This window comes from Vanessa atalanta, chromosome 27 (assembly GCF_905147765.1).
Source record: "Vanessa atalanta chromosome 27, ilVanAtal1.2, whole genome shotgun sequence".
Lineage (NCBI taxonomy): Eukaryota > Metazoa > Arthropoda > Insecta > Lepidoptera > Nymphalidae > Vanessa > Vanessa atalanta.
This window is the reverse complement of record NC_061897.1, coordinates 4,750,053-4,765,355: the sequence shown is the minus strand read 5'-3', so window position 1 is coordinate 4,765,355 and position 15,303 is coordinate 4,750,053. Positions and strand designations below refer to the sequence as shown.

The 15,303-nt window shown below is 35.4% G+C and overlaps 1 protein-coding gene across 1 annotated transcript; it reads right to left on the bottom strand.

Annotated features, from left to right (window-relative positions):
- Positions 1 to 90: 90 nt before the first annotated feature.
- LOC125074306 (origin recognition complex subunit 4) lies at positions 91 to 14,157 on the bottom strand. The gene is made up of 7 exons (XM_047685599.1): positions 13,887 to 14,157; positions 13,242 to 13,367; positions 10,899 to 11,121; positions 2,704 to 2,931; positions 1,800 to 2,035; positions 1,298 to 1,506; positions 91 to 501 (listed from the first exon to the last, which is right to left on the bottom strand). The coding sequence occupies exons 1-7, from the start codon at positions 14,097 to 14,099 to the stop codon at positions 228 to 230; spliced, it is 1,509 nt and encodes a 502-aa protein (XP_047541555.1). The 5' UTR covers positions 14,100 to 14,157; the 3' UTR covers positions 91 to 227.
- Between the last annotated feature and the right edge of the window lie 1,146 nt (positions 14,158 to 15,303).

The window sequence follows — 15,303 nt, the reverse complement described above, 5'->3', positions numbered from 1 at the left end:
ACAATTCATAGCAAAATGTTGGAATAGGCTATAGTTTGAATTCAACCCGAATTTGCTATTAAGATTCAGTGTCTTCCCACTGGGTTCTCATTTCTGTAGTCATCTCATGTTTTTTGCGTAGTCGTTACGGTAAACGATGGTCCGGACATAAGCCCCGTTTGGCCTCACTTTAGCCAAATGTTTAGATTATAACTTAAAAAAAACGACAAACAAAAAATAAAGTTTATTCAAAAAACAGAGTTGTTGAACCAATGATTTATTTCAGTTGGCAGCGCTTTAAAGCCCTTCACTGCTTCCTTGATATCTTCCAACGGAGCTGCCAGTGTGTATAGCTTATACTCCTTCTGAACTCGACTGGTTGTTGTATCTGTATTGTAAATAGAGTCAGTGTTCTTAACTGGCATTATTATCTCCAGTTCCTGTAGATGTTCAAACGCTTTGAGGATCACTGGCCGTGGTACTGTTTGGGTTGAGGAATTCGTGTTTGAGAATTTTGTATATCTGTAACATATGAAAGAAATAATTTTTAAGAGTATATAATCTTACCACCGAATGCATCGCTACCTTGTAGAGTAAAAAATTAAAAAAAAACAAGCGATCGCTTGTCACAGAGGCTTGGGTTTACATTTGGCGCGAAATTTAGATGCTCTTGACATACTATTTATGACTCGTTTCGATTCGTCATTTTAGTTGGTTTTTGTTCTATTTTTCATTATAATTATTATTTATTTAAAGTATGTTATTGTTAATTAATGTTATTGATTATCGCTATTTGTTATTATAAAGTCAGATAAATATTAGTCTGTAGTATTCTTTTTAAGAAGTCATTAAAAATAATAAATTACAGTAAGAATTAATTATTCATAGTCAAAGTTCATAGAAAGTAGATAGAATTGTTTTAAATACAGTGAGAATATCAATCATTACTATATACATAGCTTACATACATACATACATAGCTTATTCAAAGTAATTTAATACAAAAAAAAATAATGATCATTTTTATTATTTATAGCTACACTAAGGGCATTAGTTTGTTAAAAAACGAAGGCTTAAAGTATGATTTCCGATGTTATAAATCTATACATAATCTGTTACAAAAATACCTTATTTTCTAGTTAAGTTTAATATTCACAGTGTATAAATTTGTAAGACTCTCAACTATATTCGGATAAAATAATAGTTATTATTATACATCTTTAAAACATCGAACGCCGAAGTTCACAAAAACTGATCAAAATTTTACATCCAATAAATTATCCATAAATATATATATTCAACCATAGATATTTCTCACCTGTGTAATACCATCTCAAAATTCATCGGCTGACCGTCAAATATTTCCATACCGTGCATCATTGCAATGACCAGAGACAATTCCAGTATGGACAGAGATTGTAGCAACTTCACTCTATGTTCAGGCGATACCGTGTGGTCTATGCTTGATGATATATCATTTACATCTATGTATGGCTTCGATAGAGACAGTTTTGATACTATTTGAAACTGGAAAATAAAAATGTTCAAGTATATAAGTTTTTTTTAAGTTATTTTGATCTGTACCTATAATGTACCTTCATTACATACATTGGTTTTTGAAGGAATGTTATTTGTTATCTCGGTAGCTACACTTCCTCACTTACTTTTCAATAAAGAAGTCTAAATTAACCTTTGGAACTAGTAACTAAATATATAATTGTCCATAAATTGTGATGTGCGGCTTGGACTGTGATGATTGAAGCCGAAGTAATTTTTCTAGTCCTAAAGACATCTCTGTTTGTTTATATAAATAAACTTACCAAAACATCTCTAAATAGCTGCTCATTGACGGTATAGTAAGAGAATTTTTCCAAAGCATCAATAACTTTCTGATCTTCGACTAGACTTTCTATATGTGCATTCCAGGATTCAATGAAACCGTATTCCAGATTTTGGAATTGGCTAGAATCCACTTTGCATCTCGTGAAAACTTCTTCTGGTATCGCATATTGGTTATCGTCAATTGTATCAACATCCATTTTTTCTTCTATATTAACTGAAATAAGATATATATGTGGAAATGTTATGTGTGTGATTGGGAGGTACAATGTGAGAGCGAGAGTATAATAGTGTAATGATGACAGAGACAGCATGACAGAGAATTATGAAAGAGGAGACACGATGGCGGCACGACGTATTTGAAGTGTAACGTACTTTTTTGTAAATTCGAAGCAAACAATATCAATTGTGGTTATTTTGTGGTTTCTTTCAACCCTACATCCCACATATATTTAAATGACTTTGATTTCATACACTAGCACTTATTTAAAACTTTCATAAACAGAAATAGCAGGCAGGCAAACAGGTGCAGACTCATTGCTCTTAGTCTCAGAAACCGATGTATCAGATGTAAGGAATTCAGGCGCAGTAACGGCTTTTTATAAATAGCGATACATGTCCAGTTCGCTGACTATCATATGAAGTAACAATAGTTAAATAATTAAATAGATTACATTTTTGTAAAGCCTGTATCACACTCCCTTAATTCATTCACCATTTATACTGGCGTATACACTCGGGAGTGTTAACATTGCCATTTCTAAGAATTTCTTGGTAGGTGGAAGAACTTGACAATATTTTATCGGTTCCAATTATATGGTTTGAAGTCAGGACTTGGTTGTTGACCCCTTTAGAAGATTACTCCTTTGAAATGAAAATGATTACCTATAGACTTTCTTCCTTTACGTTTCTTTGATATCTCTTTAACATTTTTCTTGGCAAAATTCAACGGCATGCTGAGATATTGAACAAAGATTTCCTTGCATTTGCTTAAAGGTGACTTCTCAACGCCTTGTTGATTTTCGTTCGGGAATAGGAAGATATGCCTGTGCGAGAAACGGGATTTGACTCTCTTCTCTAACATTTCCATCACATCTATGCGGTTTGTTATACCTGAAACATAAACACCAACACTACTGATTAAATATTAACAAATGCTTAATAGGAAGGCCTAGTCTATCTTCACTGGTATTTAATATTTCTAATATAATAATCATCAGAGGATATCAATCGCGCAGATGATAAGTGTTATCTATATTTCCTCACTTTCATAATCCAATTGATGGTTATCCAGAGAGAGTTCAAGCACAGGATCAACAGCTCTTAATGCACTATGAGGTATAAAAGAGTAACTGCAACCCAACTCTGAGCTTACAAAATAATAGTGAAAATAATACAAATGACCAATATATTTTTTTGGTAATAGAAAAACAAACCATTCTTGCTAGCCATTATACCAATAAGATATGATAAAATTTGTGTGTACACTGTACACTTGTACAGTGATGAACAGTGAAATATTATCATTCTTTTGACATTAATACAATCTATTCACTCTGCCATTTATTTCGGACCATTCACCGAGATCACTAGCTGCCAAACCCCTAATACCAAAGTTTATGCTTCATGCCTTCATATCATTAGCAGCCCGTAAATGTCCCACTGCTGGGATAAAGGCCTCCTCTCCCTTTGAGGAGAAGGTTTGGAGCATATTCCACCACGCTGCTCCAATGCGGGTTGGCGGAATACACATGTGGCAGAATTTCGTTGAAATTAGACACATGCAGGTTTACATAATGTTGTCTTAGATTTTCGCGATTATTACACATTGAAATAAAACTAGTTTTTAACGGATTTAATCGCGTATATTAATTATTTTAACATCCCGACGTTTCGAGCACTTTGCAGTGTTCGTGGTCACGGGCAGACTAAGGTGACATTTGTCTGTTCGAATTAAAAAGAAATATTATTTACAACTACCGCCAACGATTTCTTAATTGGTATCTTGAGTAGCGTTCCGTTTTTTTCGCTTGCGTTAGCTTTGGTTGACACACGTGTTAGTGAGATATCTGTGTTATTATAATCATTTTCTGTTATTCTTTCCATAATTTTTTAGTGCAAATAGTTAATTTATATGGTTTCTGGGTTTTACTAACCATATTCGGTTACGGTAAGTGTTTATTTACTTTTATAGTTATAGTATATTAGTTGGTAAGTTAAAGTAGTTAGATAATGGATGTTGATCCTCCTCCTGAACCTCCCGATCCCGGGGGTGTGGAAAAAGTTATTGACCTCAATAAATCTTCCTCTCGCAAACGTTCCGGGGATAAATCCACCGCCACTCCCGATTCCTCCTCAAAAAAAACAGTCGTTCATCCCACTACCGCAACTCCTTCCATTCAGACTGTTTATATTAATCCCGCTTTTACTGACGGCCCTAAAAGTTACGCTGATGACGATAAGGGTCCCTTCATTGTCCATGTCTCCCGGGAAGTTTCTGATCCTTCTGCAGGTAACTCAATCCGAGCCATCAAATTCGGTCAGTTTTTACATAAGCACAAAATTGGTTGTATTATTAATGATGGAGTTAAAAACGTAGGTCGCAACAAAATAGAAGTCCAATTTTCCTCAGCCCAATCTGCAAATGATTTTTTAAAAAACCCGATACTGGAACTATGTAAGTACAAAGCAACGTTACCAACTTACAATGTAACTAGAATGGGTCTCGTGAAAGGTGTTCCGGTTGACTGGTCTATGGAGGATCTTATAGAGTCTATCGAGCTTCCTCATGGTTGTGGTGAAATATTAAAAATGAGGCGTTTAAATCGTAAAACCATCAACGAAGGAGTTGTGAACTGGATTCCAACTCAGTCAGTGGTAATAACGTTTAAGGGCCAAATCCTTCCCAATAAAATATATTCATTCCATACCTCTCTTCCCGTTGAAACATATAATCTCCCTACTATAATTTGTTTAAACTGTTGTCGTTATGGCCACATTAAGACTCAGTGTAGATCTACTCCCAGATGTTTTAAATGTTCCCAATCTCATACAGGTGAGTTGTGTGAGGTTACTAAAGATAATGCTACATGCCTTCACTGTTCTGGTAAACACTTTGCTACAGACAAGGATTGTCCAGAGTATTCGCGACAGCAATCAATAAAAATTGTTATGTCTCAGGACAATATCTCTTACATGGAGGCAGCTTCTCGCTTCCCTAATGTTCGCAGGTCCTACGCTGAGGTAGCAAAAGAGATGTTTTCCTCTCCTGTATATATTCCATCAAGCCCTAGTCCATCTAAATCCTCCCCACCTCCTAATAGATCATATAGACAGACCATCTTCCGTTCTCCTGCCCCTAGAGTTCCTCAAGGGAAGGGGTATGATAAACAAGCCCACCAAGCCATAGTTGGCAATTGCCCTTCCTCCTCTCCAAATGGTTGTGCTCTAAATGCTGATAATCCCTCCCCTCCTAATAACAATTCTAACTTATTAGAATTACTCACCAAAATCCTCCTTAACATTCTAAGCACATGTAATGAAATCCCTTTACCGTCCAACGTTGCCAATGATTTACATCAACTCTTCAACATCCTTAAAAATGGCCCCAATCAGATTCCTTCAATGGAATTGTAAAAGCATTCGTCCTAAGAAACCTGACCTCCTCTCCCTTATTAATTCATATAAACCTGTCATTATTGCCCTCTCTGAGACATGGTTAATTCCCGGTTCTCGATTTCGGATTCCGGGTTTTTCCTGTTTGAGGGATGACAGAAGTGATGGGTATGCAGGTAGTGCCATCCTGATTAGGCACTCTATTCCCTTCTCCCAAATTCCCTTACCTCCTTTTAGCCAGCATATCAATGCCGTGGCTATAAAAGCCTTTAATATATCCTTTTTATCCCTTTACATTCCCCATCCTAATTCTTCTCTTGCTCCTGAATTACACTCCATCTTCTCTTCCCTTCCAAGCCCTATTCTTGTTATGGGGGACTTTAATGCCCATCATACATTATGGGGTTCCTATCACTGTGACGGATTTGCTCCCTTGTTGGTGGACATCGTTGATGATGTAAATTTATGCATTCTCAACGATGGCTCGCCGACTCGTAGAGTTTATCCAAATCAGAATCCTTATTCTGCCGTCGACTTATCCCTATCAACTCCCTCCCTATCCTCACAAATATCTTGGAATACCCTCCCATCAACATTTGGAAGCGACCATTTTCCTATCCTTCTTTCACTTAAGAACAGATCCCTCACATCCTTCAAATCATCCCCTCTTCTAAAATACAGACTAAAAAATGTTAACTGGTCAGCATACTCTAACTCTGTTGATGCCATGTTAGACTCCCTCCCTGGTTTTGTGAATGATGAAAATATTATTGCTTACTACGAACTTTTCCTTAATGCTATCAAATCCTCTGCTGATGCCCATTTTCCTCTAAAAAATATAAATAAAAAGACTTTGCTTTCTCCTCCTTGGTGGGATGAAGAATGTAATGTCATGGTCCAACGGAGATCTGAAGCCGAAGAGTCATATACAGTCTCTATGACTCCACAAAATTTCATCAAATATCAGCGTATTGATGCCAAAATTAAAAGACTGTTCAAAAAAAAGAAAAAGCTAGGGTGGACCAACTTCTGTGAATCCCTCAGTCCTCGATCTCCTCCTCAAACAGTTTGGACAAATCTTAAGAAATTTCGCCGCTCCCTCAACTCAGAAAATCCAAATGCCAATAATCCCTCCATATGGCTTAATGATTTTGCTGCCAAGCTTGCACCTCCCTTTGTCCCATGCCAGGATAGCTTTATTACACTGGCTCCAACACTTGTATCGGATGATATGGATGGTCCGTTTACTCTCTCAGAGCTCCATACAGCTCTAAAGGGACTTAAAGACTCATCTCCAGGGGAAGATGGCGTTCCCTATTCTTTTATAGTAAACCTTAGTGATAAAGCTAAATGCGTCTATTTGAATTTAATTAATGCTTTTTTCTCAGCAGGAATCGTCCCGGAATCTTGGAAGTCCCAAATTATTATCCCCATTCTCAAACCAGGAAAAAGCCCATTGGACCCAAGTTCTTATAGACCCATTGCTTTATCATCTACATTAGTAAAAGTAACTGAACACCTCTTAAAAAACCGTTTGGAATGGATAATGGAAAGCAGGAATATTCTCTCACCCTCTCAATTTGGCTTTCGAAAGGGTCTGAGCACTCTCGATAGTCTCAGCATTCTCACGACAGACATTCGAATAGCCTTTTCTAACGGAGAGTACCTTGTGGGTGTTTTTCTAGATATTTCTTCTGCATATGATAATGTTCTTCTTCCGGTACTCAGGCAAAAACTGCACCAGCTGAGCGTTCCTCCGAGGATTACACATTTCATATGTAACCTGCTATTTTGCAGATCAATTTCTGTTAAACACCAAAATTTTTTTCTTCCCCCCCGATTCGTCTGGAAAGGTCTCCCGCAAGGCTCAGTCCTAAGCCCTCTGCTTTACAGCATTTATACCCACGATCTTGAATTGTCTGTTAATAACTTTTGTAACATCCTTCAATATGCTGATGACATTGTATTATATCATAGATCTTCTTCCGTCCAAAACTTAACATTGCGTTTAAACTCTGCTTTGCATTATCTTGACCTATGGCTCTCTGATCACGGCTTATCTCTATCAGTAGATAAGACTCAGGCAGTTGCTTTTACACGAAAAAGGCTTATTCCCGTCTTTGACCTGTTCTGTGGGGATCAGCGTATCAACTTTGTCAATAAGGCTAAGTTTCTAGGCATAATACTTGATAACAAACTGAACGGAATTTGTCACTCTGAACATATTATCAAAAAATGTGAAAAGGGCATTAACGTCCTTAGAGCTGTCTCAGGTGTCTGGTGGGGAGCTCACCCATATTCTCTTAAACTACTGTACAATGCAATAGTCCGTAGTCATTTAGACTATGGACTATTTGTCTTAGATCCACTTAATAAAACCGTTTCTGATAAACTTAATAGAATCCAACACAAATGCCTTAGAATAATTATAGGAGCCATGAAGACTTCACCCACTAACGCCCTGCAAGTTGAATGTGTTGATCCTCCTCTACAACTAAGAAGACAATTTTTATGCGACCGCTTCGTGGTAAAATCATTACAGCTATCCTCTCATCCTCTTTGGTCCCGTTTAAGCAAACTGTCCCAACTCTGTGCTCGTCCTAAAAGCCCATCCTTGTTATTAGATAGTTTTTTAAAATTTACCAAACTTCCGCATCCTATATTGAGGTTCCATTCAAATCCTCTTTTTTCCACTCCATTTAGAGCTCTTGTATATAATCCTCCAATTATCACAGATCTTGGTCTTACTAAAGGGGCTCCTGAAACAAACTGTAAATTTCAAAGAATCTTTCATCAAAAATGGTCAAACCATCTCCTTATATTTACTGATGCCTCTAAAATATCCCCCGATAGCTGTGTCGGTTCAGCCTGTTGGATTCCCAAATTCAAAATTATCCTTCAATTCAAATCCCCTCCTGAAACATCAATTTTTTCCGGTGAAGCGATTGCCATTCTGGAAGCCATCCTATTTGCCCAATCCCATGACCTAAGACAGACTGTTATCCTGACAGACTCTTTGAGCTGTCTGTTGGCAATTAGGGAAAATCCATTTCGTAGTAGGCGGAAATTTTTTATCATCCTTAAGATCAGGGAGGCTTTGTTCTCGTGTCACCAAAAAGGGCTAGAAATATCGCTTGTCTGGATACCAAGCCATTCTGGTATAAGCGGTAACGAAGCCGCAGACTCGTTCGCTAGAGCTGCTATAACAACTGGCTCTCTAGATCATTTTAAAAATTCAACTCAGGATTTGTGTGCTTTAGCGAAAACTCATCTGGATAAATCCTGGAACTCTGTTTGGAAAGTTTCATCAAAATCTAAAGGTAGATTTTACGCATCTCTACAACCAGACATCCCAAGGCGACCTTGGTTTTCACTTCACAGGCAAGCCAATCGTTGGATCACCACAACTATCTGCCGACTACGCCTTGGACATGCATGTACTCCCATACATCTATGTAAAATTAGAGTTAGAGATCACTCTTTGTGTGAGTGTGGCCTAGACGAAGGTTCCCTACCCCATATACTGTTCTCTTGCCCCAAACTCCTCTATCCCGCATATGACGTTCTCCCTCCAAAAGTTCCTCGCCCTATTAATGTCGAATGTTTATTAATGTTTGTGTTTAGTCCATTTTGTAAATTTCTATGTAAATATATTGAACGTAATAAGAATAAGCTATAAATAGTTTTGTGATTGTTTTTCTGTGTTTAAATAGCAGTTATTTTTTTTTTATCTAATGATTATTATTGTGTTGTTTTAGGTTGTGGGTTTTTTTAATTCCGTCTACTACTATTATGCCTTCAAAATTAAATTGATCCTGCAATCTCGACCGCACCAATCAATCTCTACCGTGTCTTCTCCATCGCACGTGACATTGGCGAAATAATCTGTGTCTTTTTGACACAAATAAAAGCCAGAAAAAAAAAAAAAAAAAAAAAGAGTAGCGTTCCGGTTGCACGCAGAAGGCACTAACTGTATCTTTAGGTCTTGCAGTCTGTTGGATTTGGGATTTTAAATTTTTAATAAGTGGATCCCAAGTGTTAGAAAGTCTCCAACCATCTTCTCTATTGAAGTTCGGATGTTTTTGAATTTCAATAGCCTCGCGTATCATTCTAGGAATGAATCTGTGTTCTCTAGCGAGGATCTGTGGTTTATCAAATCGAATAAAATGGTTAGGTTTATCCAGAGCATGTTCATCTTACATAGGCCAAACAAAGAGAAGTATCGGTACTAGGGTCAAGGAACATATAGGAGATGTCAAAAATAGGCGTTCTTCAAAGTCTGCAGTCTGTGAACATGCTCTGGATAAACCTAACCATTTTATTCGATTTGATAAACCACAGATCCTCGCTAGAGAACACAGATTCATTCCTAGAATGATACGCGAGGCTATTGAAATTCAAAAACATCCGAACTTCAATAGAGAAGATGGTTGGAGACTTTCTAACACTTGGGATCCACTTATTAAAAATTTAAAATCCCAAATCCAACAGACTGCAAGACCTAAAGATACAGTTAGTGCCTTCTGCGTGCAACCGGAACGCTACTCAAGATACCAATTAAGAAATCGTTGGCGGTAGTTGTAAATAATATTTCTTTTTAATTCGAACAGACAAATGTCACCTTAGTCTGCCCGTGACCACGAACACTGCAAAGTGCTCGAAACGTCGGGATGTTAAAATAATTAATATACGCGATTAAATCCGTTAAAAACTAGTTTTATTTCAACATGCAGGTTTCCTCACGATGTTTTCCTTCACCGCCGAGCACGAGATGAATTATAAACACAAATTAAGCACATGAAATTTCAGTGGTGCCTGCCTGGGTTTGAACCCGAAATCATCGGTTAAGATGCACGCGTTCTAGCCACTGGGCCATCTCGGCTCACATGCCTTCATGCTGGTGGAATATATTGTTCAAAAAAGTTTTACTACTTTCACAAAGATAAACATTAATCAGTAGAAGTATCAAACACTATTGATGGTTATTTTTTTGTGTAAATAGTAAATTACGTCGTTCGCAGCCGAAGGACTTAAAAAAAAAACCGAAAGTACTTTAAAAGTGAATTTATATTAATTCACAAACTTATTTTACAAATATTAATACTAATTTAATTAGACTACTTCATGTGTTGAGGTTGTAACACAGAATGCCCTCAGAACCAATTATTATATTATTTATATTAATACTTTTCTTAATTCTAAGAGACACAGAAATTATAAAGAAGGGTTGCTGGTACCGGGCCGTCGTCGGTGGTCTCGGCGAACGCGATGTCCTAATGTACCTCCATAGTGTGGTCGCATACATAACAAGTATAACAACTATGTGCAGCTCTTTCAAAATCATCAGATAACTGTTCAATTATGAAATGGTACATCCACAATATTTCATTCAATATGAGGAGGTCATCCAATATATATATATTACATATAATTTCTATTTTATAATAAATTGGTGGTCTACTTACCTAAAACACACATAGGTGCTTGTTTACTGTGTGTAATATCAAACAAGTTGTATAATAATGTCTGTGTTCGCCCGCTGTGACAGAACATATCAAATTCTTCTAAAACAAATACCATGCTTTTACATTTCCGGTCAGCTCCACTAGTAAGACAGCTGAGGAGGAAACTTAGATTCTCAGCGAATGTACCGAACACACGATCACCGACAGCATTTTCTAATTGCATCTGAAACATTAAAATTATAATATCTCGTTATGAACTAAAATATATAAAACACTATATAATTTATAGTATTTTATATACATTGTTGGTGTAACGAATATTATCCAGATCATCGCCAATGCACCACCAACTTTAAGAGCTAAGATGTAATGTCCCTCGTACCTCTAGTTACTGGCTCACTCACTCTTCAAACCAAAACAAAACTATATGAAGTATATCTGGATGTATGTAGAATATCTGATGAGTAAGTGGAACCAACCCAGATGGGCTTACATGAAGCCCTACCACCGAATGAATTATTGTAAATATTATAAATAGTCTATTTACAATACAAATACTCTTTAGTTACAGTAATTTAAACTTATACATAGAAAAAGAACAACTAATATAAAAAGAATACATGAAGCATGAATGTAACAAGAAAGACTTTACTGCTTATTAAAATGCTCTTTCAATCTATCATAAAGTAGAAAAGAGAAGAGTAGAGGTGTGGTAGAGCTCTGCGACTTGATGGCATGCCTTGGCTAGCCTGCCTAGGTAGGTGTCACCCAAAATATTCTTTATTCAAGTTTGCTCATAAAAGCACTTTTGAATTGTCATGTTACAGTGTTTTTTTATTAGCTTTTCTCGTGTCAGCTTTAAAAAGTTATGAGATATCATTGGCAAACAATACAATATCACAAATACCTTTAACAAAAAGGAAAGTCATTCATAGACAACAAAAATATAAAAGGACCCAAAATTGATCCTTGAGGAACACCCATTCTTAGTACAGATCCAAAAGACATTAATAGACACCTGTTGAATTCTTTGATTCGAGTATGAGTATGAGAACAAGAACCTCACCATTAACACCATAATGTTTTAGCTAATACAAAAGCATTTCATGCAGTCAATCATTGTGGATAAGTCACAGAACATACTGATAGCCTTCTGTGATTTCTCCTATGCGTCATATAAATATCCAAATAGTGCCATTCCTACATCAATTCTTTAGTGACCCTAGTAAAGCTGAATTTACCAAAGTGAACCAGAAGTTGATTTAACATAATTTTTTCCAATATTCTGCTCAACAACGGAAGAATATAAAATAGGGCTATTTTAACACTGATCACTTTTGTTTCCCCTTTAATCAATCAGGAAATTAACTTATTTACAAATGCTTGTTAAAAACTATGGCTATAATATATCATAAATAAAATTATTGATTGGGTGTATGGAACGACCCAATATCCTAAAATACATTAGTTGACATAACATTCAAATGGAACAAATTACAAAGAATATAAACAAACAGTGGTGTAGCTAGGTGGACAAGGGCCCCGGTGCATAGAAAAAGAAACGGGCCCTAAACCCCTATTTAACTTATATTGCGCTTCAAAATTATAGATAGGAATAAAAATAGGATACAGGATACATTGAGACGTACATTAGTAGGCTAAATCCATATGTCATCTCTAGTCAAAGCTTAGGTTAGAAGGCCCCCTGAGCTCCGGGGCCCTGGTGCACTGTACCACCTGGCCCTACGATAGCTACACCACTGGAAACAAACCTATGACTTTAAATTTTCTAATAGCTTTAGTATATTATAAACTACAAGCTGTTCTTGATTCCATTTTTTACTTATATGTACTTTAATATTACTAACAAAATTTTGATAGGAACTTTGCCAACATTATAAGTAATTTTTTTTTTTTAAATATACATAAAAAATTATAAATTCATTGCTTTTCTTTTTTCTCCTACGATTGGAGAAGTAACTATGAATCAATTATAAAAAAATAATCAATAAGAGCCGAGATGGCCCAGTGGTTAGAACGCGTGCATCTTAATTGATGATTTCGGGTTCAAACCCAGGCAGGCACCACTGAATTTTCATGTGCTTAATTTGTGTTTATAATTCATCTCGTGCTCGGCGGTGAAGGAAAACATCGTGAGGAAACCTGTATGTGTCTAATTTCAACGAAATTCTGCCACATGTGTATTCCGCCAACCCGCATTGGAGCAGCGTGGTGGAATATGCTCCAAACCTTCTCCTCAAAGGGAGAGGAGGCCTTTATCCCAGCAGTGGGACATTTACGGGCTGCTAATGTAAAAAAAAAAAATCAACAGGAACTATTTACCTGTGCTGTTATAGACTTCAGAGCAATCTTGTCGTCTTGATGTATTAGACCATTTAATTTTATGATGAGGGCATCATTCACTACATCTGCTTCCTTTGAAATCTGTTGTAGCACTGAGTTGATGAGCTGAAGACAGAAATAGTTATATACATTGAATATTGCCATATTATTTGAGGCAGTACGGATCATTACTGGATCATTACGTCTTAAAGAGCCACACACTTTATATTAAGTATAAATATGTTTTATATAACATTTTGTATAACATGTGAAAGTTTAGTAACTGCTGATGGTCCCTAATAAATAAATTACAGTTAATCAACACAAGCAAATATAAAATCAAAACCAAATTCCCGTAAAAGTAAGTTCCTAGTGGTACCAAACGACGCGCCTTTTTGTTAATACGTCGAAAGTGTTTTTTTTTTTGTTTTAAAATCTAGCCGGAGACATAGGTAATTTAGTGTTAATACTTTCCGTCAATCTCATATCAAATTTAGTTTCTTATATTGTAGTATGTATATATGTATTTAAATTATATTCCTAAGTCCATATCGAAATCCTATCCTCACACTACATAATTAAAGTTAATGACTTATAATATGACAATTACGATGCGGAATATAGCTAGAAACTTTATTTACTTACAGTAGTCTTTCCACAACCTCGAGGGCCAATAATTAGAGCTGAATGTGACTCTCCGTGCATAATTGAACGTGATATTAAATTGTAAACATGATTTCTTTCACTTTCATGATCCCGAAATCTAATATTATCTTCTAATATTTTAAGTTTCAAATATTTTCTTAAGAGTTTTATTTGATTTAGGGACTGACTTTCTGATAATTCATGCATTATCATCAATTTCTCTAATCCTATATTATTGTAAGGAGAATATTAGTGCACCCGCACCGCACACCGTAACAAACAACACTATTACAATTGTTGACGTTTGGCGCCAAAATAAAATTTGAATTTGACAGTTGACATTATAAAAGACAGCCAGAAATTAAATCATTAATATAATATTTTAAGGACTACACTCTCGTTATATTATTTATGAAAAATGAAAAAGTATAATATATATTTAAAACTTTATTTATCATAGGTCAAAGAAAAAATAAAATTAAGAAATTTATGAAAGCTGCATTCGTACATAACAACTGCAAAACTACTATCAACTTTTTTTTACATAAATTAAATTTGTTAATAGTCAAAAAATGATTATAATGATGTAAAATATTATTCTAATAGCGAATAATAAAAAAACAATAATTTAAAATTACAAAGTGCGCATGTGTTGTCACTCCCATCTGCGCACTGCGTGAAGTTCATAAATCGATACGCAATGGTATACATGAGATAAAAAAGAATAATAGTAATTCACTTAATATACATATTATTATTGATAACTATTGACTTAATAATTTCTATTTATTTGGAAAAGTGGCACAATTATATTATAAATACTAGGATTTTTAAATTCTTTTTAGATTAGATTTTATTCGTACATTATTAGTTGCATACTTTATTCTTAGAACAAACCATAAATGTACAATACTTAAAACAAGTAAATAATGAATCTCAAGATAAGACTTGAGATCAATCCCATTGACTTATTTACCATGCACCACCATAATTTACTATGTACTTCTCTTTCTAACACTGAGCAATTTTATTCTTCTATCTTTGTTTTGACCTTAAACTCTGCAGACTTTACTTTGTCACACACGTGATAAGTTAAGGCTACTGATTTCTATAAATACACAAAATGTTATTAAGGGATATCGCGATTTCTTATGAGTGTTACTATTAATATATTTTTGTATAATCTAAAAAAGACATCGTCCTTCATAATACACATTCAATAAATGGATATATTCAATAACGAATAAAGCTTAAAATCTCATTCCGTAACTAGTGCCGACATAACAGTGATCGCGATTATTTTGAATCATATCAAAAAGTGTATTATTAAAGAAAATATCCCTTTTAAAAATAAATTTAATACAAAAGTATGAAAATAAATAAAAATATAAATGGTGAAAGATAATAATGTACTGCT